Source organism: Protopterus annectens, chromosome 5.part0 (genome assembly GCF_019279795.1).
Source record: "Protopterus annectens isolate FY-2018-M chromosome 5.part0, PAN1.0, whole genome shotgun sequence".
NCBI classification, from domain to species: domain Eukaryota; kingdom Metazoa; phylum Chordata; order Ceratodontiformes; family Protopteridae; genus Protopterus; species Protopterus annectens.
This window is the reverse complement of record NC_056735.1, coordinates 420860301-420884127: the sequence shown is the minus strand read 5'-3', so window position 1 is coordinate 420884127 and position 23827 is coordinate 420860301. Positions and strand designations below refer to the sequence as shown.

General features: G+C 37.8%; 1 protein-coding gene across 1 annotated transcript in view; it reads right to left on the bottom strand.

The window, feature by feature from the left end:
- The window catches only part of MAOB (monoamine oxidase B), a gene marked incomplete at its 5' end in the record, with an annotated part of 474299 nt that overhangs the window by 229016 nt on the left and 221456 nt on the right, over positions 1–23827 (bottom strand). The window contains one exon of the mRNA XM_044072378.1: positions 17452–17556. Coding sequence (XP_043928313.1) covers positions 17452–17556 — 105 coding nt within the window. The remainder of the gene's footprint in view (positions 1–17451; positions 17557–23827) is intronic.

Genomic DNA, 23827 nt, shown 5'->3' with positions numbered 1-23827 from the left:
TTTATGTTTCCCAGTGTTTCCAGAAACACGGAATGGGGGCCCTGGGACATGGTGGGTGATCTGTAGCAAGCTGATCTCTGGAGCATCGTGCTATGCCACTAACCTGGAGGTGTGGGTATCCTTGATGAATATGGATACGCCCCTGCCTTTTGTATTTCGGTTTGGGTTCTGTGGCCGAAATGTATGGTATGAGTTGTAGCCTGGTAGTGCTGGGGTGCTCTCTGGAACCTTAAACCAGGTTTCTGTTACTGCACATATATCAATTTTCTCCATACTGAGAAGTGCCTCGAGTGCATGAATTTTTAAGTTTAGACTTCTGGCGTTGAGTAGCATTACCCTCAGTTTTTTGTTACTTGTGCTATTTACGGCGGGTTTGTTTTTTGAGCCTTGCCTAAAAAAGGCACTATAGGGGTGGCAAGAGCCTTGGCCAGTATTCGGAAGCCAAAGGGTGACACATGCAAACCATTTCTAGCAAAGCAGCGTGGCTTGTTGAGCATGTCACCCCAGGCAGACAGACACTGGATCCCCTTTGAATGACACCAGAAACTTAGCCAACTGTTGAATATCAAGAATGTTTTCTTTATACCGTGGTATTATTCTTAGTGAGGGCAGGATGCTACTCAGTGTCAGGGTCATACCGGCCTAGGCTACGTGATCAGAGAGCTCTTCCATGTCTCTTTTCATGTAGTCCAGGGAGGTATGGCTCAGGTCATTCACACCAACATGGACAATGACAGAGTCATATTTGTACTTGTTCTGGATTGACCTGAGTGCTTGTGTTATGTGGCGGATCCTGGCACCCGACAGGCAGCTAACAGTAACCTTCTCCTTATTCAGCCTAGTGAGTGGGACGTCAGTGTGCTTGTCTATAGAGTCACCTATTACTAGTATGTTGGGTATGTTATTTTGCCTTAAGGGCTGTGATTGCATGGCACACTGGTTTTGTGAAGTATGTGTTTCATGGTTTGTGTTGGGGGGGTGGAGGTTGCTTGGATGTTTGCTTTGGAGGTCTCTGTTAGTTTTGCAGATTTTTATTTAGAGCGTCCGAGTTTGTTTTCATGTATTTATGTGTGTTTTTTGCTGGTGCTGGTTTAATTGGTCTATGTGAGACTGGTGGTGTGATGCAAATATTTCCCTTATCCTCTTGACTGTCTGATCCAGTCTTGGGTTGAGACAGCTTAGCTCCCAGTTTGGCTGTATAATTGCATCTCTCGCATGTATTAGTGTTTGGTGGTAGGAGGAGAGGGTTGTCTGTGTACATGAGGCAATTGTAACATTGCCTGAAAATGCCCAGATTCAGCAGTTGGACTAGAAAGTACACCTGAAACTGCCCTTTGGACAAGCTTGGATAAGTACAGTGAACTGTTTTACTGGATGGCTGGTAAAGTCGAATAGAGAGCCTTGTCCTTCTGTACAGTACAGGAGTGTCTAGTGCTAGGGTTTATAAGTGCTTACTATGAGTTTTGAGCAAGTGCCGGGCTAAGAAATGAATGGCTTGAGTGCTTAAGTTGAACGTTTGTCTAGTTCCAAGGGAAAAATTGAAGAGGAGACTTTGTGGAGCCGGGAATAGTTTTACCCTACCTAACCGGTGCTGCCCAGCACACAAAACCGGGCAAATGCGGTATTTATAGCAGGGAAATTAGAGTGATAGAAATTACCCCAAAATGGCCAATAAACTACTAATTTCTGGGGTCTAACTACTCCTCCAGGGACAGTAAGGCTGCTCAAAGCTCCCCTCTCTCACAGGTGAACAGAGAAACTTCCTTCTATCCAAGTAAGGTATGGGCAAACACAGAGATTTGTAACACAGCCCTGAATTCAGCACTAACCTGAAAACTGGACTATACTAGCTTAGAAAGGCAGGAAATAAGTATATATATATATATATATATATATATATATATATATATATATATATATATATATATTTCGGAAAATAAAGCAGATACAATAAAAAAAAACACTTTAAATGCACAGAAAAGGATACTTGTTATATATCGCAGATCAGAGTTGTAGTCAATGCCCCTAGTAATAAAGTAGGAAGAAACACAAATACAGTAAAAGCAGATGACTAAAGTGCAACTGAGCCCTGTTCCAGCAGTCTTCAATCAGACAACTTCTAACTGCACACTCCTGCTACTAGGGTGCAGGGGAACCTTCTCCAAAAAAAGAATACCTGGATCAGTGCTCAGGTTACAGAAGCAAAGCTAGATTCAGCAGGTCTGAATCTGGTCTATGCTACAGCAACAAGGCACATCAATTTCAAAAAGAAACAGTTCAAATAAGCAGGCACAGTAAGCCTTTGACCAGAAGTTCCCAGCTCAGAAGGGCAGAATCCAGCTTCTCCTCCCACAAGAGTGCAGACCACAATCCCTCTTAATGTAGAATAACTGGCCTGAAGCCCAAGTGCTTAAGCCAGAACTAATACACTTTTAGAATAGCAGACACTGGGCCTTCAATCAGCAATTCCCAGCTTATAAGGATGTAGCTACCTGTCCTGCAACAACAGTGCAGACCACAAACCTTCCCAATGTAAAACAACCTGTATGAAGCCCAAGTGCTTAAACCAAAAGACAGAATAACAGTTACAATTTAATCAGGCTACTACCAAGCACTAATAAATGCAGCAGAATAAATAAAATGAGTACTTTTAAGAAACGCAAAATAAAGTAGGAGGAAACACAAATACAGTAAAAGCACATGAATAACGTGCAATTTTTTTAAGTGCAAGGAGAGAGGAAGGAAGAACCTAAGTGGGTTGACCTTCTCAAATATTCTCTCCGTATTAAGCAGAGTGAACACTAGACTCAGAATATGATCTCACTGTACTTGGTTAAGTGAGCAAATGAGATGGACCCAGGAGGAGTGTTCAAATACAGACTTACAGGAGGGGCGGGCAATTCCAGAGCCACCAACACTAACACCAAATCAAGAACAGGGAAGGTGGGTGGGGAACTAACTGCAGAGAGACACACAGCACACTGTTCAATGAAACACACAATTAGGAAACAGAAAAAAATGAAACTACAGTACTTTTAAAACTGCAAGTTTGTACTTAACAGATACATATATATATATATATATATATATATATATATATATATATATGTGTGTATATATATATATATATATATATATATATATATATATATACACACACACACACACACACACACACACACACATATATATATATATATATATATATATATATATATATATATATATATATATATATATATATATATATAAATATTAGATTGCAAGATTTGGAGCTTTTCTCCATGGGCTTTGGTTGAAAACATGCTTTTGTTTAGAGGACTATCCCAGTTAATAAGTGTAAATAAATAAATGAATACAGTTTTTGCCTCTGGGATACTCAGGGCTTATTGTTTTACATGAGTGATTTTTTAATTAGAGTATTGTATAATTGCAATGCTAAGATAGTATCCTCTTTGTACTACTACACTAAATGAGCCTTCTCTTTATTTGCTGTGATTCGCTTTAGGGCAGCTATGACCTATTTATGTTGGTGAGTTTAAAATGTCTTTGTTTCATCATTTTGGTGGAGAAGGAGAAATTAAATGACAGTGCAAAAAAGGTGAGATACAATTTCTATACACCACTTCTACACTAAGAAAAATGTTCAGAACTACTAAGGACCAAATAATACTGTTCAAAGCCTCAAATTGGCACTGGATGATAACAAAATAAACTGCGAGGGGAATAAGCCAAAATATTAACTGTGATAAGTGTTTGATTCAAAATATAAACGCACATTAGTCCTGTGAACTGAATACCCCTCAAACCATCAAACAATAAACAAGACACCGTAGATAAACTATTAGCCATACTGTGAGCATTAAGAAACCACCATCAACATGAACGAGCGGAATTACTGAGGAAACTGTATTATGTTCCAGAGTAAAACCACTTCATGTGAGCAACATATACATAAATTATTGTAAGAGTAAGAGCTTTCCATTAACTTAACAAATATATAAGCTATGTTGCAGTTAAGCAAACTGTATGCCTACGGTATACAGCATCACAATCAGCAAACATTGAAATCACAAATAAGTAAGATCAACAAATAACTGCATCTCTGCAGTTTCAAAACATAGACTGAGGGTCAGATTCAACAAAGCCTGCACTAAGTGTAGACTATTCTGAGTGAACAGACAACACAGCCATAACACATACCTTCTTCCTCCTAATTTTAGTTTTCCTACAAATATTCTTGCAGCTTTAAATACTGACGGGGATTTATAAAGGTTACTACAACAAAGTGTAGACTACATGTACACAATGTAATCTTTCTGAGTGACTAGAAAGCACAAAAAATGTGATAAGAAATTTATTGAATACATATTGTATACACTTAGTGTACACCTAGTGTAGGCTTTATTGAATCTGGCCCTGAGTTTCATACTATTTTCATCTATATGGACCTTGAAATTAATGACATTTACCCTGAGTTATAGGATGTCTTGCTTCCATCCCACAGCTTATTTTAACTGTTTTTAAATCTCTTAACCTTTTAATTATCTATAATTAAACAATGACTTTGACTACATTGTGTCACAAAACATCACAGCTGAAATACTACAGCTTATCAAAACATTCCAAAAGAATGCAGGTATAAAGACTGCAATACAAAATATCATAAAAAAGTAATTTTTGCAGGGGTGCTCCACTCAACAGCACCCCAGCTGGACTTCTGCCCCCCATACCATAGTCTCTAAGCATTCACCCTCTCATGTCACCCACATTCAAAGAAAAGATAAAAGTATTAAATAAAAAAATCACCTTTTCCCTTAATGCCATGTGGCCTAATCTTGGAAACAAAATTAAACTGTACAGGTGACAATCTTGAAACTAATACAAAGAAATTTCATTAAAACAAAAATTTGTTTACATACATGTGACATTTTAAAATGTCATATTTTGCATATAGTGGCAAAGAAGAAGTCTACAATGTAGAGGCAAAAGCTAACTTCACTTAAGAATATTGTAGAGAAGTAATAATACACCCCCACAAAAAAAAAATCAGAAAAAGATGGAATGTAAGTTAAGACTTGAGACAGCTACAGGGGTGTAGATGGACAAAGCCCTAACTGTGGGCCAGGTGAACTGAGATTAATTTATAAGCTAGGTTGCTTAATGAAGATAGCAGGGGTAGATGGATGTTCTCACCCTGGGACTGACAGGTAATCGATATTAGTGGAGGGACTGGGTGCAGGGAGTGGTCATTAGTGAGGGCATTCAGATTCCAAGTTGCTTTATCAGCACTCATTACCAGTGCATTGGAGTATGTATCACATCAAAGAGGGCACTGTGGCGCCAAAAGTCATGTGGGTCATCTGTCCCCTTACTCATTGGAAGGAATAGGCCTAACAATATGCTCTTATTAGCAGAATGCCAGGAAGGACACAAAGCACTGCTTAGATTGCCTGTATAATGGCTGGTTCTCACTCATACCCATGATGAGGGAACAAATGGGCATGGAGGCCTGATAGACGGCAGCTGTAACAGTAAAAAGTACATGGAAAAAAATAAATAAAAAATATAAAAGTTTTGATATTGATGTCTATTTTGGTGCTTCTGTATCATTAATCCTATAATGTGTTAGGTATATTACCTCTGGATACTTGGCAAACACTTAAGAGCATTATTAAAATATGTGCAAAAGGAAACAAACTTTTAATGGCCTAACATGACTTTTACATGTGTGTGTGTGTGTGTGTGTGTGTGTGTGTGTGTGTGTGTGTGTGTGTGTGTTTGTGTGTGTGTGTGTGTGTGTGTGTGTGTGTGTGTGTGTGTGTGTGTGTGTGTGTGTGTGTGTGTGTGTATGTGGAGGGAGGGAGGTTTAATCCAGAATCCTCTCTAGAAGAGACTGGTCTTAAGAACATTTCTTGTAGCACAAAAAAACAACACTACTTGGCATCAATTGGCATCATTGAAAAAGTGAGCTTGTAATTATTAATAGTTCTGTTTCACAATAATGATCCGACTGATCAATATTTGTGCTACCAAAAACATGAAGAAAGTTACTGATGGCCTTTCAAGATTGACACTAACAGAGCACAAGTAGTTCCCAAATTCTCATAAGCACTAATCCCACCTATTAATAAAGTATGCACTGTGTTGGGTGTACCAGAAGATGTAAGTACTGGGAAAGAACTACCTTTAACTACACAGAATAATTTAGTCCCACTGGATAGCACAATGAAGCAAAATGAAAGCAAAATTATAAGAATTGTCATGATGACAGAAATTCACTGAAAACAATAATTTAGTAGCATGTTGACAGCCTATGCATGCAGAAACTAAATGTGTCTTACTATGATCCTAAACTTGCCAGCCTCCATTTAAACATGACTCCACCTTGGATAAACACCCACAGGGAAAGATGGGATGAATGCACAAACAGAAGATACAGAAGAGAATCCCAAGGACATAAGAAAGTATGCTGATACAAAAAGAACGGTCTAAGGACACTCTTTACATAAAGGCTAAATTGTTTGTAAGAAATGGCAGGAGTTGTTGCTTGTCTTTTCCTGGTTAGGGGTCACCACAGCAGAACTCTGGTCTGCTAATGATTGGCAGTAGAGGTTTTAATGGTACCAAGTTGCCAGCCTGACGCCCAACCTTCAGTGAAGGCATGCTCATTCACACATGTCTTTCGAAGGCCACTCGACCACAGGGAGGACATGCAGACTCCACACAGAAGGCACTCCAGCCAAGAATCGAACAGGAGAACCTCTTGCTGTGAGGCAACAACACTACCGCTGTCCCATGGCAGGAGTACAACTCTTTATTTAACGCAGGGTCTTATTAGATAAGCTGGACAAAAGACACACATTAATGGCAAATGCAGAAAACACACTTATCAAGCATTATTCTTTTCTAAAGCACATGCATGACATGTGAATATCACAGAAATAATTATGACATTGACTTTATCCTTGTTATAGAATCAGTACAGCTCCGGTATAAAATTACTTGGCAATCATATATTTATGCCTCGAACAGAGTTGCAAACAAAACCTTCATACTTAAATTACTACAGCTGATTATTTGTCACCTATTATAACATTTTGTAAAGCTGAACACATAAGAAAATTCTAGACTCCACAGCAATACATGGCCCAACAGCTGCCAAATGTGCACAGGCAGCTAGTTATAAAAAGGTGTTTTAAGTCTTCAGCTGCAAACTGCTGTTAGGTGTGAGAGCAGATGGAGAACTTTCCATTGCTGACCTGGCTGCTCTGGTGATATTGCAAATGAGCTGCGCTGATTAGCTGAAGGTGAACATTCTTTGAGGTGGCACCTTTTTCCTTTTATATCTGCTCACACATCAGGGGGGGAACTCTGTTTTTTTTCAGCTGCTGCTACATGGAATGACTGTTGTTATTGGGTACCCCAAACTGGTATCCCACCCCAACCTGAAGATGAGAAACAAAAAAAATATTTTTGAACACTGAAGGCCAAAAAAAGAAAGAAAGAGAGAGAGAGAAGGAAGGAAGGAAAGAAGGAAAGAAAGAAAGAAAGAAAGAAAGAAAGAAAGAAAGAAAGAAAGAAAGAAAGAAAGAAAGAAAGAACCTGTATCAAACTGGTACAAATGTAACAAGCAGCTCTCTGGTTACTTACTTCATTTAATCAGTTGTCATCCCATTAATTTATAAAGCCATGATATGCTCCCAGCTTTATAATTCAATGCTGTACTGCATTCTACATTACTAGCTGACAATCATGCCCCCTAAGAGCATGTACCAGGAGTAGGCCTAAGCCTAACTCTACTTATGCTCTGTTACTGGGACAAGACTTTTTGGCTGCAAACCAAACTTTGCTGTGTGCTGGGACTAACTAAGGGAGCTCTACTTCACAGCTTTCCACTAGCACACATTGTTCTGGTGATATTCTAATTGAGCTGCAGTGACTGATTGCAAAATATTACAGATAGTACATGTTTTCTTTGAAATCCATGCATACTCCAGATAAGAAAAAGTTTGTTTCTTCTATCTACTGCTGTACAGTCAGACTGCTGTTGCTAGGACAAGCATTTTTTTCAACAGCACTTTTGTTTGCTGTGAACTGCAAAAAGGAGATGATGTTCAACAGCATAGCTTCCTATCAACTGTTGCCCTTGTTATATTATAATTCAGCAGCAATGATTAGCAAAATAATTTTCTGGGCAGCACTTTTGTTTTCATTTTATATTAATGCATAGCATATGTACAAGTGGCATGCACACTGAATAGAGAAAAATGTAACTTTGTAAGTGAATGCATGATAAAAGAAAAATTCTACCTCCACATTTTAGTACGAAGTTCATATACTGCTTCTTAATATGCAAAGTTTCAGTACAGAAGACATAAGACTAATTTAAATGTTCAGTGCAAAGAAATGAAAGAAGAAGACAACAGAATGAAAAGACGGGAGATCTCTTCAAGGAAACTGTTGCCATTAAGGGAAAATTCCAGGTAAAAATGGGCATGATAACATACAAAGATGGAAGACACATAAGAAATGTAGAAGACATTAAAATAAGGAATACACAGTAGATCTATATAAAGAATGTAGGAAGGTGAAGTTAAATAAGGTCCTAGCAAGCCTTGCTAATAAAACAGTTGCAAGATGTGAAGGCATTCCTGCTGAATTGCTTAATATCCTGCAAAATTATGCTTTTATATTGTTGCTTGGAGTTTGCCAGCAAACTTGAAAAAACACAACATGACATAAGAAAAGTAGAAGATGTTAAAATAAGGTGACAGGAAAACACAGAAGATCTATATAAGGACCTTAACATCACTGGTACAGATGATAGTGCATTCTCAAATCGGGGTCCAGCCATCTGGGAAGCTGAAGTTAAATAAAGCCCTAGCAAGCCTTGATAATAAAAAGGTAGGAAGCTGTGATGGCATGCATGCTGAATTGCTTAATATCTGGAAAAATTATGCTGTTATACTATTGCTTGGAATTTGCCAGCAAATTTAAAAAATAAAAAACAACAGTGACCTTTTGGTTGGAAAAGATCAAATTATATTTCATTTTCCAAAAGAGCAGTGCTAAATAGTACTCAAATTATCAAACAAGTATACTTTTTTCACATGCTAGCAAAGTAATGCTTACAATCCTGAAAGCTAGACACCAGCAATACATGATCCAAGAACTGCAAGATGTGCAAGCTTGTTTTAGAAGGGCAAAGAGAGCAGATATCAAACTGCTGGACAGTAGAAAAAGCAAGAAAGTTCCAGTAAAACATTTACTTTTGCTTTATTGTCTAGACTAAAGTCTAACTATGTGGACCATAAATTATTATAGCAACTTTTGGGAAATGGGGGACACTGCATCACCTATTTTGACTCCTGGGAAATCTTTATGTAGAACAAGAAACAACAGTTAGAACCAAACATGAAAAAAATGACTGGTTCAGGACTGGAAAAGGAGTGTGACATGACTTTATATTGTCATCCAACTTGTTTAATTTATATGTTGAATATATCATGTGAAATGCAGAGTTAGATAAATCAGCCATTTGAACACTGGACAAAATAGTAACAATCTTAGACATGTAGATTATACCACTCTAATAAGTGAAAGTGAGGAGGAGTTGGACAGCCTGATGAAAAAGGTGAAAGCAGAAAGCACAAGGACTGACTTACTGCTCAGTGTCAATAAAAAAATCTAAAAATATGTCATCTAATCCTATCAAGTCTGCATATAGCAGGAAAGCAGTGGTGACACTGATAGATTTTATTTTACTGAGCTCAAACATTTTTACAGAAGGTGACTGCAACCATGAAATTACAAGATGCTTGCTTCTTTCAAGGAAAGTTATGCCAAATCTGGATAGGATTTTAGGGAGTAAAAATATTACATTGTCAGCAAAGGCTGAAATAGTCAAAGCTATGGATTTCCCAGTAATAACACATGGTTGTGAGGACTGGACTGTCAGTTAGACTGTGCATCAGAAAATCAAAGTTTTTAAACTGTGGTGCTGGAGAAAGCTTTTGAGAATTCTGTGGACTGCAAGAAAATCAAATCAGTCAGTACTCGGGTAAACAAACTCACATCGTTCAATGGATGGTCTGATAGCAAAACTAGCTCTTTAATACCCTTTCCATAAAATGCGAAGACGGAATTTACTAGAAAAGACAGTAATGCTGAGAAAGATCAAAGCAGAAAAGAAGAGGGTAGCAGTGACTAAGATGGACAAACAATATTACTAAAGTAATGGTTGCGAAGCTGGAAAACTTAAAGAAGCAGGTGTTGGCAGGCAGCCTTGGTGTATTAAAGTTCTTGAGGCCACAAAGAGTCAGACTTGACAAAATGACTAAAACACGGCAGCAATAAAAAAGAATCAAACTTAAATGAATAACTAAACAACAACAAAAATAAATTAACATTTTAACAGTATCATGTACACCTAGTCAAAGTATGCAAGCAAAAAATATTAAGTTATTACTAGCATATAAATTATTAGGGGTGTTCAGCACTTATTTATTTATTTATATGTTTGTTTATTTATTTTTGTTTTGTACAAACGGGTATACTTTCTATGCTTGTCTACCAGCAGCCTTAAACTGTGGGTAAGATTTTTGCAAAATGATGGTTGCTAAGAAAACACTCATTTGAAGTTACAGGATCACAGAATACAGTAAACTCTCAGTTAACTGGAACTCATGCAACCAGCACTCTCAAGCAACCGGCAAAAAAAAAAAAAATCCGAAGAAATACAGTACAATTTTCATGTATTGCACTTTCTGTTTTCCCCCGCAGAAACATACCTTACATTGTAGAGTTTTAGACTTTTAAAAAGGAAGACAGGAATAAATTCCCTCTCTCTCCAACCTGAGAACAAGTCAAACCAAACAAATAGTACAGGGTATAGTATTAGTCAGGCCTATTTTTAATAGTAACTCTCAAGCAACCAGAAATTACAGTTATCCGGCATCTACTAATCCCCATGGGTGCTGCTTAACTGAGAATTTACTGCATTCAATATGGTCCAGGGTAGAGCACTTCTGGTTAAGTACTGGTCAGTGAAACACATACAGCTTAGACAGATGTTCAAAGATGAATCAGGAAGAAACTCCAGGAAATAAAGGTACATTCAATTTGTTAAATAAAATAAACAAATGAGTGATGCTCAAATGAGTGAGAAAAACTGAGTGACAGCACAAATGTCTGACTGTAGATTTGAGTGAATTACATTAGGTTGAATTCAAGCGTTATATAGTGGAAGTATGTTGGAGCATGCAGGAAAATGAATGTATAACTGAAAAGGTGGTGGTTGTGAAAATGTGCAAGCAGAAGCATATGTAGCTTCTGTAGCCATGCCAGCTCTTCATTTGAAGGGGGAAAAAAAGGTGAACATTCAAACAATGATCACTTTAAAGTGAATCTAAAGTGACTGAAAATATGAAAAAATAAATAGTTTTTTTTTGCAGGGGGTGGAGTCCCCATACACCCTGATTCCTCCTGCTAATTATATGTACTTATTCCATTATTCCATGATCATATAACAGTGAGGTAAGGACAAATTCCCCTACTCCCACTGCAATGTGATCCCATACAAAAGGCTGCCACCAAAAATTCCATTTAACAGAAAATTTATTCAAACAAGCGTTCACTTCTTTTTTTACAACAGAAAAATGTGTTCACTCAGATGACTGCCCTTTCAAACTGCAACCATATATGATATAGATATGTATATATCTACACACACACACACACACACACACACACACACACACACACACACACACACACACACACACACACACACACACTTGTGGGGGGGGTGAATATCTGTAATAATAAGTACATATATGTATTACTTTATTATGCTTTATTATGCTCATAGCTTGAATTAAAAGCTGGCATTATTACTAATTACTCAATTCCTGGTGGCAGCTCTCATTTTTCTAGGTGTCAATTATCCTACTGAGTTGTAATGAAAGACTTGCCTTATTAATTAATTAATGTATTTATTTATGTAAATTTGTTCACCATGGTAAAACAATAATGAAACAATGACCAATTATAGGCTCAGCCCAGGTGATATTTAGCTGACATTTGCACACATGATACTACTGAGAGCGCAGAAGTCTATGCAAGTGTCCAGTTTAAAATTAGCAAATTAATTGACAGTTTTGATTCCTAACTGGACAACTGCAAATCCATAAGGTTGGTTTGGCAGTTTTTAATCTTTGAATCAGTCCAGAGAACATTATTCCTCAATGACATTATTTGAAGGAGCTTTGACCAAATCAAGTAGTAGAAATGTTGTGGAAACTATCATCTATCGTGGAGGCAGGAACATTGGCTTGTGTCAAAGAAAGGGATTCCCAATGAATATCAGTGCTAAAATTTTTTGGAGAGGCACTAGAAAGCAAAACCTGATAAGATACCTACTACAGAACACTCCTTAAAGTAAGAATACTAGAAAAATATGGATATGCCTGAAATTTAGAAACAATCACATGCCCAGGGAATACAATCATTAATGACCAAAAAAACAAGCTTATAAATTCTCCAAGGAATAATCCAGTCAGGTACACTCCTCAGTTCTGGCCTACAATGTGCTGATATTTCATATTAATTTATTTTATTTATTTATTATTATTTATTTTACATTTGTTTACTGGAAAGGTCAGACTGGACTATTAGCCCGTTTTCAGCTTAGGCCTGGGAGAAAAGCTCCATACAGTGTAATAGATTCAAACAGAAGACATAGAATAGTAGAACATTAGTTAAGAATAAGTTGCATGCATAATTATACATAGATTTAAAAAAATATCAAAAATATTATACATGATTATATATAGGTTTGTACAGCATCATATGCTCCATGCATCAGTGGATTACAGAAGCAGTGATTAACAAATAGCAGTACTTATATGCATGGTTTCAAGTAGAAGATTCAAGGAAGGAAGACATAATTGTAATTTAAAATGTAGGTAGGACTAGTAGAAAGTTAGGTTAGGGTATTGGTAGAGTGAGAGAAGAAGTACCTGTATGCACTGATCAGAGGAAATAGAGTGGGTAGGATGGGGGCGTGTCTTAAATTATCCTGCGGTAGTGTAGGAGCATTACCATTTGTTCTACAAGTGTTCCTTGAGCAGAAGTTTGAATTTGGTGGTAGAGGTAGTGTTGCTTATATGTTGGGGTATGGTGTTCCAGGTTTTTGCTATTTGGTTAGAAAATAGGGAGTCACCAAAGCTGTTACTGGCTTTGGTGGCTTTTACTAGCAGTTTATTGGATGAGCGAAGGGTATGGTAAGTAGAGTATGGTTGGATTAGGTTTTTGAGGGAAGGACAGTTACTGGGTTGGTGTATAATGGGGGTCTATATTAGAACACTGAACATTTAAAATGTCGAGTGTTCTAATATCGACCCATTTTCAGCTAGCGCTGAAAATATCGAAGAAGCAGAAAACCGAATTCTTTCCCTAGGAAAGAATTTGGTTGTCTGTTTCTGTTGCTTCTGTATTTTCAGCACTCTGTTGGAAAGTTATTGGTCGGGTTCAGGTAAGTGTGCGACTGAGTGCGGGTTAGGTATGTGTGCAACTGTGTGTATATGAGGGTTAGGGCGGGTTAGGTGAGTTAGGATTAGGGCGCGGGTTTGGTATGTGTGTGATTGTGTGGACATGAGCGTTAGGACGGGTTAGGTGAGTTAGGGTTAGGGCACGGGTGAGGTGAGTGTGCGATAGTGACGGACCTTAGGGTTAGGGTTTGGGTTAAGGTAAGTAGATAGTTAGTGGTGTGTGTATAGTTTAGTGTAGGGTTAGGTGTAAGATTTTAGGTGTATGTGTGTGGATTGCTGTTTGTTTGGTGTGCTCGTGTTGTGTGTATGTGTTTTGGAACAGCAAATTTTTTCCCTAGGAAAAAATTTGCTGTTATGAACGTTCAACGTTTGGTATTTTCAATTGGTAGGGTTCAATATTAGAACACTCGACATTTTGAATGTTCAGTGTTCTAATATAGACCCAATAATGGTGTGGGGAACAGTAAGTTGGTTTAGTGATAGTAGGTGTGGTAGTTCATGCCAATTTAACTGTTTTAAAGTAGTGCTGTGGTGTGTTCGGTTGGGGAGGTGGTAGCAAATGTAGCTATTTTGTAATAGCAGGCCTCTAGTTTGCTAAGATCAAATTTCCTGAGGTTAGTGAAAATAGGGGAGATATACATTAAAGTAGATAGGAGGTATGCTTTGGCAACAGATTGACTTGTGGTAGGGGTGAGAAATGTTTTGGTTCTATTCAGTGAACCAAGTTTAATGTGGACCTTTTTTATGGAGGGTGCTCTATTTTTGTCATATTTTAGTGAGTTATCAACAATGACTCCTAGTAATTTGGTATTATCAACAAGCTCAATTTTTTTTATTGTTAGAGACAAGGATGTAGAAGGGGGTGGGGAGTGAGGTTCTGTTATTAGTGAAAATCATACGTTTTGTCTTGTTGGGGTTTAAAATAAGTTTATTTTCGGTTAGATATTGCTCTATGTCAGAGAAGGCTTGTTGGGCTCTAGCCATGAGTTCGGGGAGGGTAGGAGCTGAGCAGATGATGGTGAAGTCATCTGCATATACTGGACAGTTGTGGCATGGTCAGTGGCAGATCTAAGTTTATTGGTAAAGATGGAGAAGTGTAGGGGGCCTAAGACTGAGCCTTGTGGGACTCCAACAGAGACAGGCAGGAGGGCTGAAAGTTCTTCCTGCCATTTGACTGCTTCTTGATGTTGAGACAGATAACTATGAAACTATGCAACAGCACAGTGGGAAAGGTTAATGGTGGATAATTCATATAGTATTTTTTGATGGGAGACAGTGTCAAAAGCTTCTGACATTTCTAGGGAAGTTGCTGATACATGGTTTCCGCTGTTTTTTAGCTGGTTGATAGAATTACTGAAGTTAAGGAGGGCAGTAGTGGTGCTATGTTTAGGTCTAAAAGCATGTTGGGAGCTAGAGAGGGAGTTGTTTAGTAGTAGATGGGTCATTAGTTGTGTGTATACATTTTTCTGGAATTTTGCTTAGGGGGTAGCATGGCAACTGGTCTGTAGTTTGTTAATTCTGTGGATGTTCCTCCTTTGTGGAGAGGAATTATGTGGGAAAATTTCCAGAGCTTAGGGGCGTATTGCTCAGAGATTGAGTGGTTAATGAGTATGGAGACTGGGTATGAAATAGAGTCTGCTGCTAACTTTAGAAACTCGGCGGTTAGCTGGTCTGTGGCAGGTGTTGTTGGTTTTAGTTTGAGGAGGAGTTTTTTATGTGGCTACTTTGTACGGACTTGAAAGAGATAGTGGAGTTTTGAGGGGTAGAATTACTGGGAATAGTTAGTGGGGTGCTATTGTTTAGGAGGGGCTGTATGGATTTTATAAGGTGAAAGTTAAATTAGGCTACTATGCTGCCTGGTGAAGTGGGGAGGTTTGGGATGTGAGTGGTGCTTTGCCCTGGGTTTAAGAGTTGCTTAATAGTGGTCTAGAATTTTTGAGGGTTGTTTTGATGTTTTTGCTGGAGTAGTGTGTAGTGTGATTTTTTTGTTGTTCTGAATGTATGTTTTGGTTAAGTTTCTTAGTTGGTGGTACTGCTGAGGGAAGCTTGGGTTCTGGATGTTTGATAGTGTTGCCAGGCTATATCTCTTTGCTTCATTATTTGTACAGTGTCTGTACTTAGCCACTGATTAGGTTTTGCTTTGATGCACTTTTTTCTTATTAGGGCCAGACAGTTAAGATTATAATGATTTCAAAGGCTGCATGAATTAAACTGATCACAGAAAAAGAGGCACTATCATATGAAGAAAGATTTATATTCCTGTGCCTGAGTTCACTGTCCAAGTTGATGGAAATAGCAGAAAGCAGATTATTCTGATATAAAAGTTAAAAATTCCTAACTTACGAGATTTTTTAAGAACATCTTTAGAACCTACACCAAGACAAATAAGATATGTAGAGGACAATGCGATTGCCACTAGATATGCGGGGCTAAATCCGCAGTCTAAAAAATTTTCTATTGAACTTTCTAAAATAACTACAGGCTACTGATGTGAAATAATCCAAGATATAAATTAAAACCCGCAAACATATCAGACTACATTATAGTGCTTTAGTGTTCAGTTTCTGTTTCAAGCTCCCAAGATAGAACACATGAAAAATAAACATTAATCAGGAGGCATTCAAGTAGTGTATGGGAAATATGAAAACAAACTATTTACTTATGCACACCAAAGGGAAATGGAAGTTGACATTGGATAATATGCCGTTTCTGGTATCACATAAACTGAGAGATACACAGAGTTAAGATGTACCACTTTATCATGAGCTTACATGTTAGAAGAGCGTGGAAACAGGAGCAGGGGATTACTCATCATTAAAAATAATCAGATATTCAGGACATTGTTGCTGCCTACGTAGACATTTGACTGCTCCTGCAGAAATGAAATTTAAGATATACACTAGACACAGCAGATGTGGGTAGTGTTATCTGCAGTAAAATATTTCACTCTCTGCAAGTTTCATGCCTTGAAAGATCTGGGGTACAAGGCGGGAAAGCTGTTCATTCATATCAATTGAAAAATATTTGACTGCATAGTAATCATCATGTTCACATTTAACAAAGGCTTGAATGAGATTTGGGAACTGTTTATAGTAATATGTCTAATAATTTCAGCCAATAATAAACTAAAGTATCATACAAAAATAAAAGTAAAACACTGTTGTATAGATTAATCCTTAATAAATGTGAAATTATTACTGGGCTTTTAAATATTTAGTAAAAGATCCAAGGATTAATTCTTAATCAGTCACAATAGCAAACACATTTACCTACAGTGTCAGTCAGAACTAATGTTAAGGAATGTACAATAGAAAACACAACTATTAAGCAGCATTCAATAAACTGAAATTTGTGCATCTTTACCAGAAATCAGTAGATACTTCCCACACAGAGGTGCAAACCTCCTGCACTATACAAGTCCTGTGAGAAACTGCACATCTCACACATTCACTAAGTAATGCACACTTGATACCAGGAGTGTTGCATCATAGAGAAAATTAAAAAAATGTGCTGATGCAGCTTCATAGGTTGAAAATGTGTTTTCTATGGTTTTGATGAATCAGTTCTTTTTCCAAGTTCTTTTTCTTTTTCCAAAAAAAAAAAAGAGTCTGCAGAAATGTACTTCCATGCAGTGTACCGGAAAATAGTTGAATTTCTGAAGAATTCAACATAGCTGAGGTTCTTCTCACTTTTAAAAATGTATTTCCTTATTTCTGACTCTACTCTGCAACTCTAAATTTGGAGTTAAATTTGGCAGGTAATAACTGCACAGCCTAATAACAATCTGTGGTACTCAAGTGCCTCACTGCATACATATATTCATTCTGCAAGGGGAGCTGCACTACATTTTACCTAGCTTAAGAACATTCTCCAAGTGATACTGATTTTATTAACATACCTCTTTTCCCATTTCATCCATTGTTCTCCATAAATTGTTGTAATCCAGGTAGGTGAGTGGGTTCCACACAGGAGGAAATGCACCTCTGAATGGATAGGATTTTCCCTGAAAAAAAAGGCAGTGGTGATTAAAAACTCAGTGTGTAGTTAAGAAGCAGCAGGATGGAGTACAAAATACACTAATCATATCTCGAGGTGCATCTACAGGTAAAGTAAGGCAGTAGGCTGCATACTGTGGGCCTTCATCCTCTAGATATGTTGTAAAATCTCATCACAGATTCAGATCAGACCAGTTATTATGCATATTAAGTTATATCATTATTTTTATGCACAAACATACCATTATTTAAAAAAATAATGCATACTTACTAAGAAATGATAAAAAAATAAGCAGGATTCAGAGTTGATACATTGACTATGAAACATCATAAAAATCACTGGTGCTTTAGTCTGCATTGTTATTTCACTTTTGCAATATGGCAGAAACAAAATACAATTTTAATGTCACCAACTTCAGGCCTACTGCCATCCTTTCCCCTCTTTCTAAAATACTAGAGGAAACAATACAAGCACAACTCATGGCACACCTAACACTAAACAATCTCTTCTCCCCTACCCAACATGGCTTCCGCCCTGGCCACAGCTCCATGACTGCCCTTCTTTCCTTTCTTGAAACCATAAACCTCGAACACGACTCAGGCAAGCTCATATCCACACTATTCCTATATCTGTCAAAGGCCTTTGACACCATCTCACACACCCTAATTATATCCCAAATCTCCACCCTACACCTCTCTCCCACCACCATCGCCTGGTTTTCCAGCTACTTGTCCACCCACCAACAAGCTGTCCAATGGAAAACGTCAACCTCCCCCTTCCTTCTCACACCCACAGATGTCCCACAAGGTTCTGTTCTTGGCCCTCTTCTCTTCAACTTATTCATTAACAACTTTCACCAATCCATCCCAGACTCATCTATCATCCAATATGCAGGTGACTCAACAATCATCTGCTCAGCCTTCTCCCCCTCCGAGCTCCTAGCAAAAACCCAACTAGCCTTCTCCAAAACAGAAACCTGGATGCAGTCTAACCATCTGGCAATAAATGCAAATAAAACCAAACTAATGTTTTTTTTCCCCTACCAAAAACTCCATTGACAAATCCACTTTCACCATACAGAGTCAAAACAACACCCTCCTTGAAACTGTTCCCAACACCAAGCTTCTTGGCATCATTGTTAATGAAGAACTAAAATTTGACACCCACATCCACTCCACAATCAAGAAAATCCACCACAAATTAGGTCTCCTCTACAGGCAGAACCGCTTCCTAAGCCCCTCTACCCTTCAAACTCTTGCATCCACCTTCCTACTCCCCTCCCTTATGTATGGTGCCCCTCTTTTCACCAATCTCCATCTTGGCCTTTGGTCCAAACTTGAATCCTGCTACCACAAGATCTCCAAATTTGCAACCAATTCAAAAAACTCATCCCACCACTGCCACTCCCTCCTCACCCTCAACTGGCTTGAACTACCCAACTACCTCAGTTACCTACAACTCACCATTGCCCACAAGCTCATCTTTAAACTTGCCAACTGCCCAGCTCTCACTACTTCCTTAAAACCTTACATTCCCAACCGCTCACTCAGATCCAAAAAACAAAATCTCCTTCAGGTCCACAAACCTGCACGACCTCCTGGCCATCTACTACTGTCCCACTTCTTAGCTAAACAGTGGAACTCTCTCTCCACAAACCTACACAACCTACCCATCCATACAAATTTCAAATTTCAGTTACTCTCTCATCTTTCTTCCAAATGGGAATGCCCTTGCCACGCTCCAACTTAACCCCCCCCTCATTCCACCTTGCACTGACTCATCCAACTACCTCTATTACTTCATCCCACCCAAAACAATCCCTCCCCTACTAAAAACTAATTTTCTCTCTAATATCTATTGTAATATACTCTCCAATCTCAGATATACTATTACCCTCTCCATGCATAATATTTTCCTAACCTACTAATGGCTAGTAGCTATATGTTTTGAAATGTTAAACCTACAACTGAGTTTATAACAAAAATATTCACTTTATATCAATGTTGAAATTTCTGTACTGAATTATGTCTTTTCATTTTTGTAACATTGTGACAAGCCAGTTGCAAATATCATGGAGCTTATCTGTAAATGTTTAATTAGCTATATGAACTATGTCCTTTTGTAACATGTGAAATGCAACTTGCAATTATTGTGGAGCTTTTCTCCCCGGGCCTCCACTGAAAACAGGCTCTTCTTGGCCCAGTGGACTTCCCTAGTCAGTCATCAAACTTAAATAAATAAATAAATAAAAACAAGTGACTTTTATTCTCTTATTACCATAGCCTGCTGTAGTCCCCAGCGAGCCCATTGGTCTTGGGAGGGGGCAACCACAGCATGTTATCTTATTTTGATAATTTTTTTACATACTTCTTAAAACAACAAAAGCCAATACAGCAGTCTTGTGTAGTTAATAAACTAGGAGGATACTGATAACTCATAGAATGTAGAAACCTAAGGACTGGCACCCCTTCTTCCCCTTTAAAATTAAAAGAAACCTTTGGTTGTTGTGGCAGTGTTTTGTCAAGTAGCAGGCATCATAATATCATTAAATGTTTTACCAATGACATAGTGCCTTTGACTAAGTTAAATCATGTTATGGGCATTTTTTTCCAGTAAAACTAACATCATAGATGGTGTTAGTCACCAGTGATGTGTATGGATTCAGGGGTCTCCTGATTATCCCCGACTGTGTGGGGGCCCCACCAAAGCAGCCATTGGTTGGGGAAGATGAGATGAAAAAAAGATCATTCATTCTCTAATTACATGCTTTACCCTAAACATGACTGTGATAAGACCCTGTTAAGATAAACCAATAATTAGTGAATGAACATGGGCAATGTTAAGGGCCAGATACTATCAGCTTAGAGTGACTGAACTCAGTTCTTAACCGAGATTTTAAGAACAGCAAACACTCCTGATCTTCAGGGATGGTTTTCTCTTTCAGGGAGTTTTATAAATAATTTCTGGAAACCAAACACTATAACATTCAATGTATTTGCTCAGGAATTCTGGGAAAGCCAAAAATAATGGCGGAATAAAGGCTCAAAATCAGGAATATGTCTTAAATATTACTCTAATTCACTTAAAAAGTTAACCGCATAGCATGCTTTGCAACATACATTTTCTGAGCAATAAGTTTACAACTTTAACTTTACCATTAGCGATTGTATGTATTCCTAAATGATTTACTAGCAAATCAAACATTTTACAAGGTTACAGGGCAAAAATATGTGGCAATATTAGAGATATTCGTACAAATCGGGGACAGTGACAAGTATGCATTCCTCATCAATGGGGTGACTAAATTCGGTCGACTCCTGCTGTTGTTTGATGACTGCTAAGCAATAGTCAATGATCTGCGACAAGCCCCATAAACCCTGAGAACACTGCTGCCTATGCAGAGTTGTCCAAAGAAGCCAGTAGCTAGAAAAGTTATTACAAAAAACTGGAAATTGAACTCAGTTCCTATGTTCAAATAATTTCTACATTTAACAGCAATGCTATGTAAAATTGTAAAAGAAGTAATTAGAATGGTGGTCTTCTTTCGGCTTTTCCCGGTTAAGGGTTGCCACAGCTAATGATTGGCAGTAGATTTTTACGTGCCAAGTTGCCGGCCCTGACGCACAACCTTCAACGAAGGTACGCTCATTCACGCATGTCTCCACACAGAAGACACTCTAGCTGAGAATCGAACAGAACAACGTCTTACTGTGAGGTGACAACGCTACCGCAGCACCACCACCTTAAAATAAGATCTATAAATTATACTAAGACTTTTAATCATTGGGATGGTTGGATGAATGAGTGAGTGAATGAATGAATGAATGAATGAAGTGAACAGATTCATAGTTCTCTGCTGCTCAGTTTCTACAATATCATTTATCTTTGGGTGCTATGAGAGTAAGAAAGTACTTAATCAAGTGATGAAAGCGTTTTCATTAATTGTTTACCATTATATTTTTTATTAGTTTACTTTATTTATTTTGCTTAATAGAGTACCTAAATATATTTATGTGCATTTTCTCTTGTCATACACACACACACACACACACACACACACACACACACACACACACACACACACACACACACACATACCGTATGTGTGCATATATGCACACACATAGATGTTTGCCAGTAGTATGATAGTTCTGTGAATGCAGTGTGCTCACTGGCGTAATATAGCAATAACCCATGCCTGTGTGTGGGTAATGCTGGATTTACCCATGTTTGGTGTGGTTTGGTCACGAGGACGAAGCCCGAGTGGCCAAACAGAGACAACCGTGGGTAAATCCAGCATTACCCACACCCAGGCGTGGGTTATTGCTATTATACAATGACATTATTTAAGAAAAAAAATAATTACTTTTCTTAAATAATGGCATTGTATAATGCCTCCTTGCTGTCCTTTCGCAGCTGTCTGGTATTCTGCGGCAGTTCTGATGTAGTGCGCATGCGTATGCTTACGCAGTACATCAGAGCTGTGGGCAAAAGCAACTGAGAAAGCAAGATCTCCGTTGCTTTTTATAAACTGTCTCGCTATGTTAAACCCATTTAACATAGCGAGACAGTTTTGAAAAAAGCAACGGAGAAAGCAAGATCTCCGTTTCTTTTTACAAAGTGTCTTGTTATGTTAAAGGAATTTAACATAGCGAAACAGCTTTAAAAAAGCAACTTAAAGGAGTTTAACATAGTGAGACACCTTTAAAAAAGCAATGGAGGTAGGAAGATCTCCCTTACTTTTTTTTAAAGCTGTCTCGCTATGTTAAACGAGTTTAACATAGCGAAACAGGTTGTAAAAAGCAACAGAGATCTTGCGTTCTCCGTTGCTGTAAAAAAAAAAAAAAAGAGTTACACTATAGGAAAAAGTCCGGGCAACCGGACCTTTTTCCATTACTATAACTCTGATTTACAATGTGCACGCTGACCAATCAGCGTGCATGTTTTGGAATAATAATGGGGGGTTGTTGTATAATATCAGTTAGAGGTTGTAATCACTAAATGTTCATCTGGAGAAACTCACACATTCATTAAATTCAGACAATGAAATGTTGACTTTAGATTACAATAGAATTTTGCTCAAGTTACAACAACAGCTGGTAAATTCTGGTATATGCCAGTTACAGTCTTGAAGCATGGCTAAACTTCATGTTGACTGCACTGTGAGTCAGGATTTTATGAAGGGTACAGGAAATAGCATGACTAAGGTGGTGACTGCTTACTGTAATAGCAAGGCAATGGAAGTAATATCACTTTTCCAACATGCATTGACCTCAAAGATGATTATAGTATTTAGGTTATAGTATTTGAGGTGTGCAGAGGTAAATCCCACACCATGAGTGGTACTGGGGTTTTATTTTATTATATACATTTTCACTGAAACTTTTTCCATCCACATCCCTTTCATTTCTTTTTTTTTTTCTTTTTTTTTTTTTTGCAGTTTAGTTTTCTTACTATGGGTTTTCCTAAAATCAAAGGTCACCTGTGGTGCTAAACAGTTTCTTTGCTCTTCCATTGGCGTGTCTTCAACAGCTAATTTCCCTAACATACTTTAATAAACTAATCCTCTATCTAACTCTTCCTGTAACTTACATATAGACTGAAGGCAGCTAAGGACCACATGGCCTATGTAATGTGACAGTTTTTCTGTACCAGTGCTTTCACTATATATTCTAATTAACCTTTAGTTTGTTTTATATATATATATATATATATATATATATATATATATATATATATATATATCCCTAGCTTATTTTCAAAACATTTCCATTTTGCCTACTATCTACAATTCCACAGTGAGGAAAAGCACACAAAATGGAGAGCTCCATGGCAAAAGAACAACATAAAAACAAAAGAGCATGCCAAGCTAATCAAAGTATCTTGAAAGCACCAAATGTAATGCGTAAAAAAGCACAAGGATTTTGAGTACAACTCCTTTACAATGTATCACCTACCAGCTCTACCTTACTAATATGTGCTAACCCTAACCTTGCCCCTGCCCATAACCCAAACATTACACCTTATCCAAGAAAAAACCTTCCGATGACACTACTGCTATACAGGTACATACCTAAAGTGTGGCCAAGGGATCAGCCTACCTGGATGTAAAGTATTAGGGTCTATGGGTCTTCAATGCATTTCAGTACGTTACTCACATTTTGGAATCAATACTGGTAATATATTTTTGGTCAAAAGTGAAGGTTCTGGAAATATGAAGAAGAAAACAAACAGTCATCTTCGTATGCAATATTTCTAAATTATAGTAATTTTGCCTG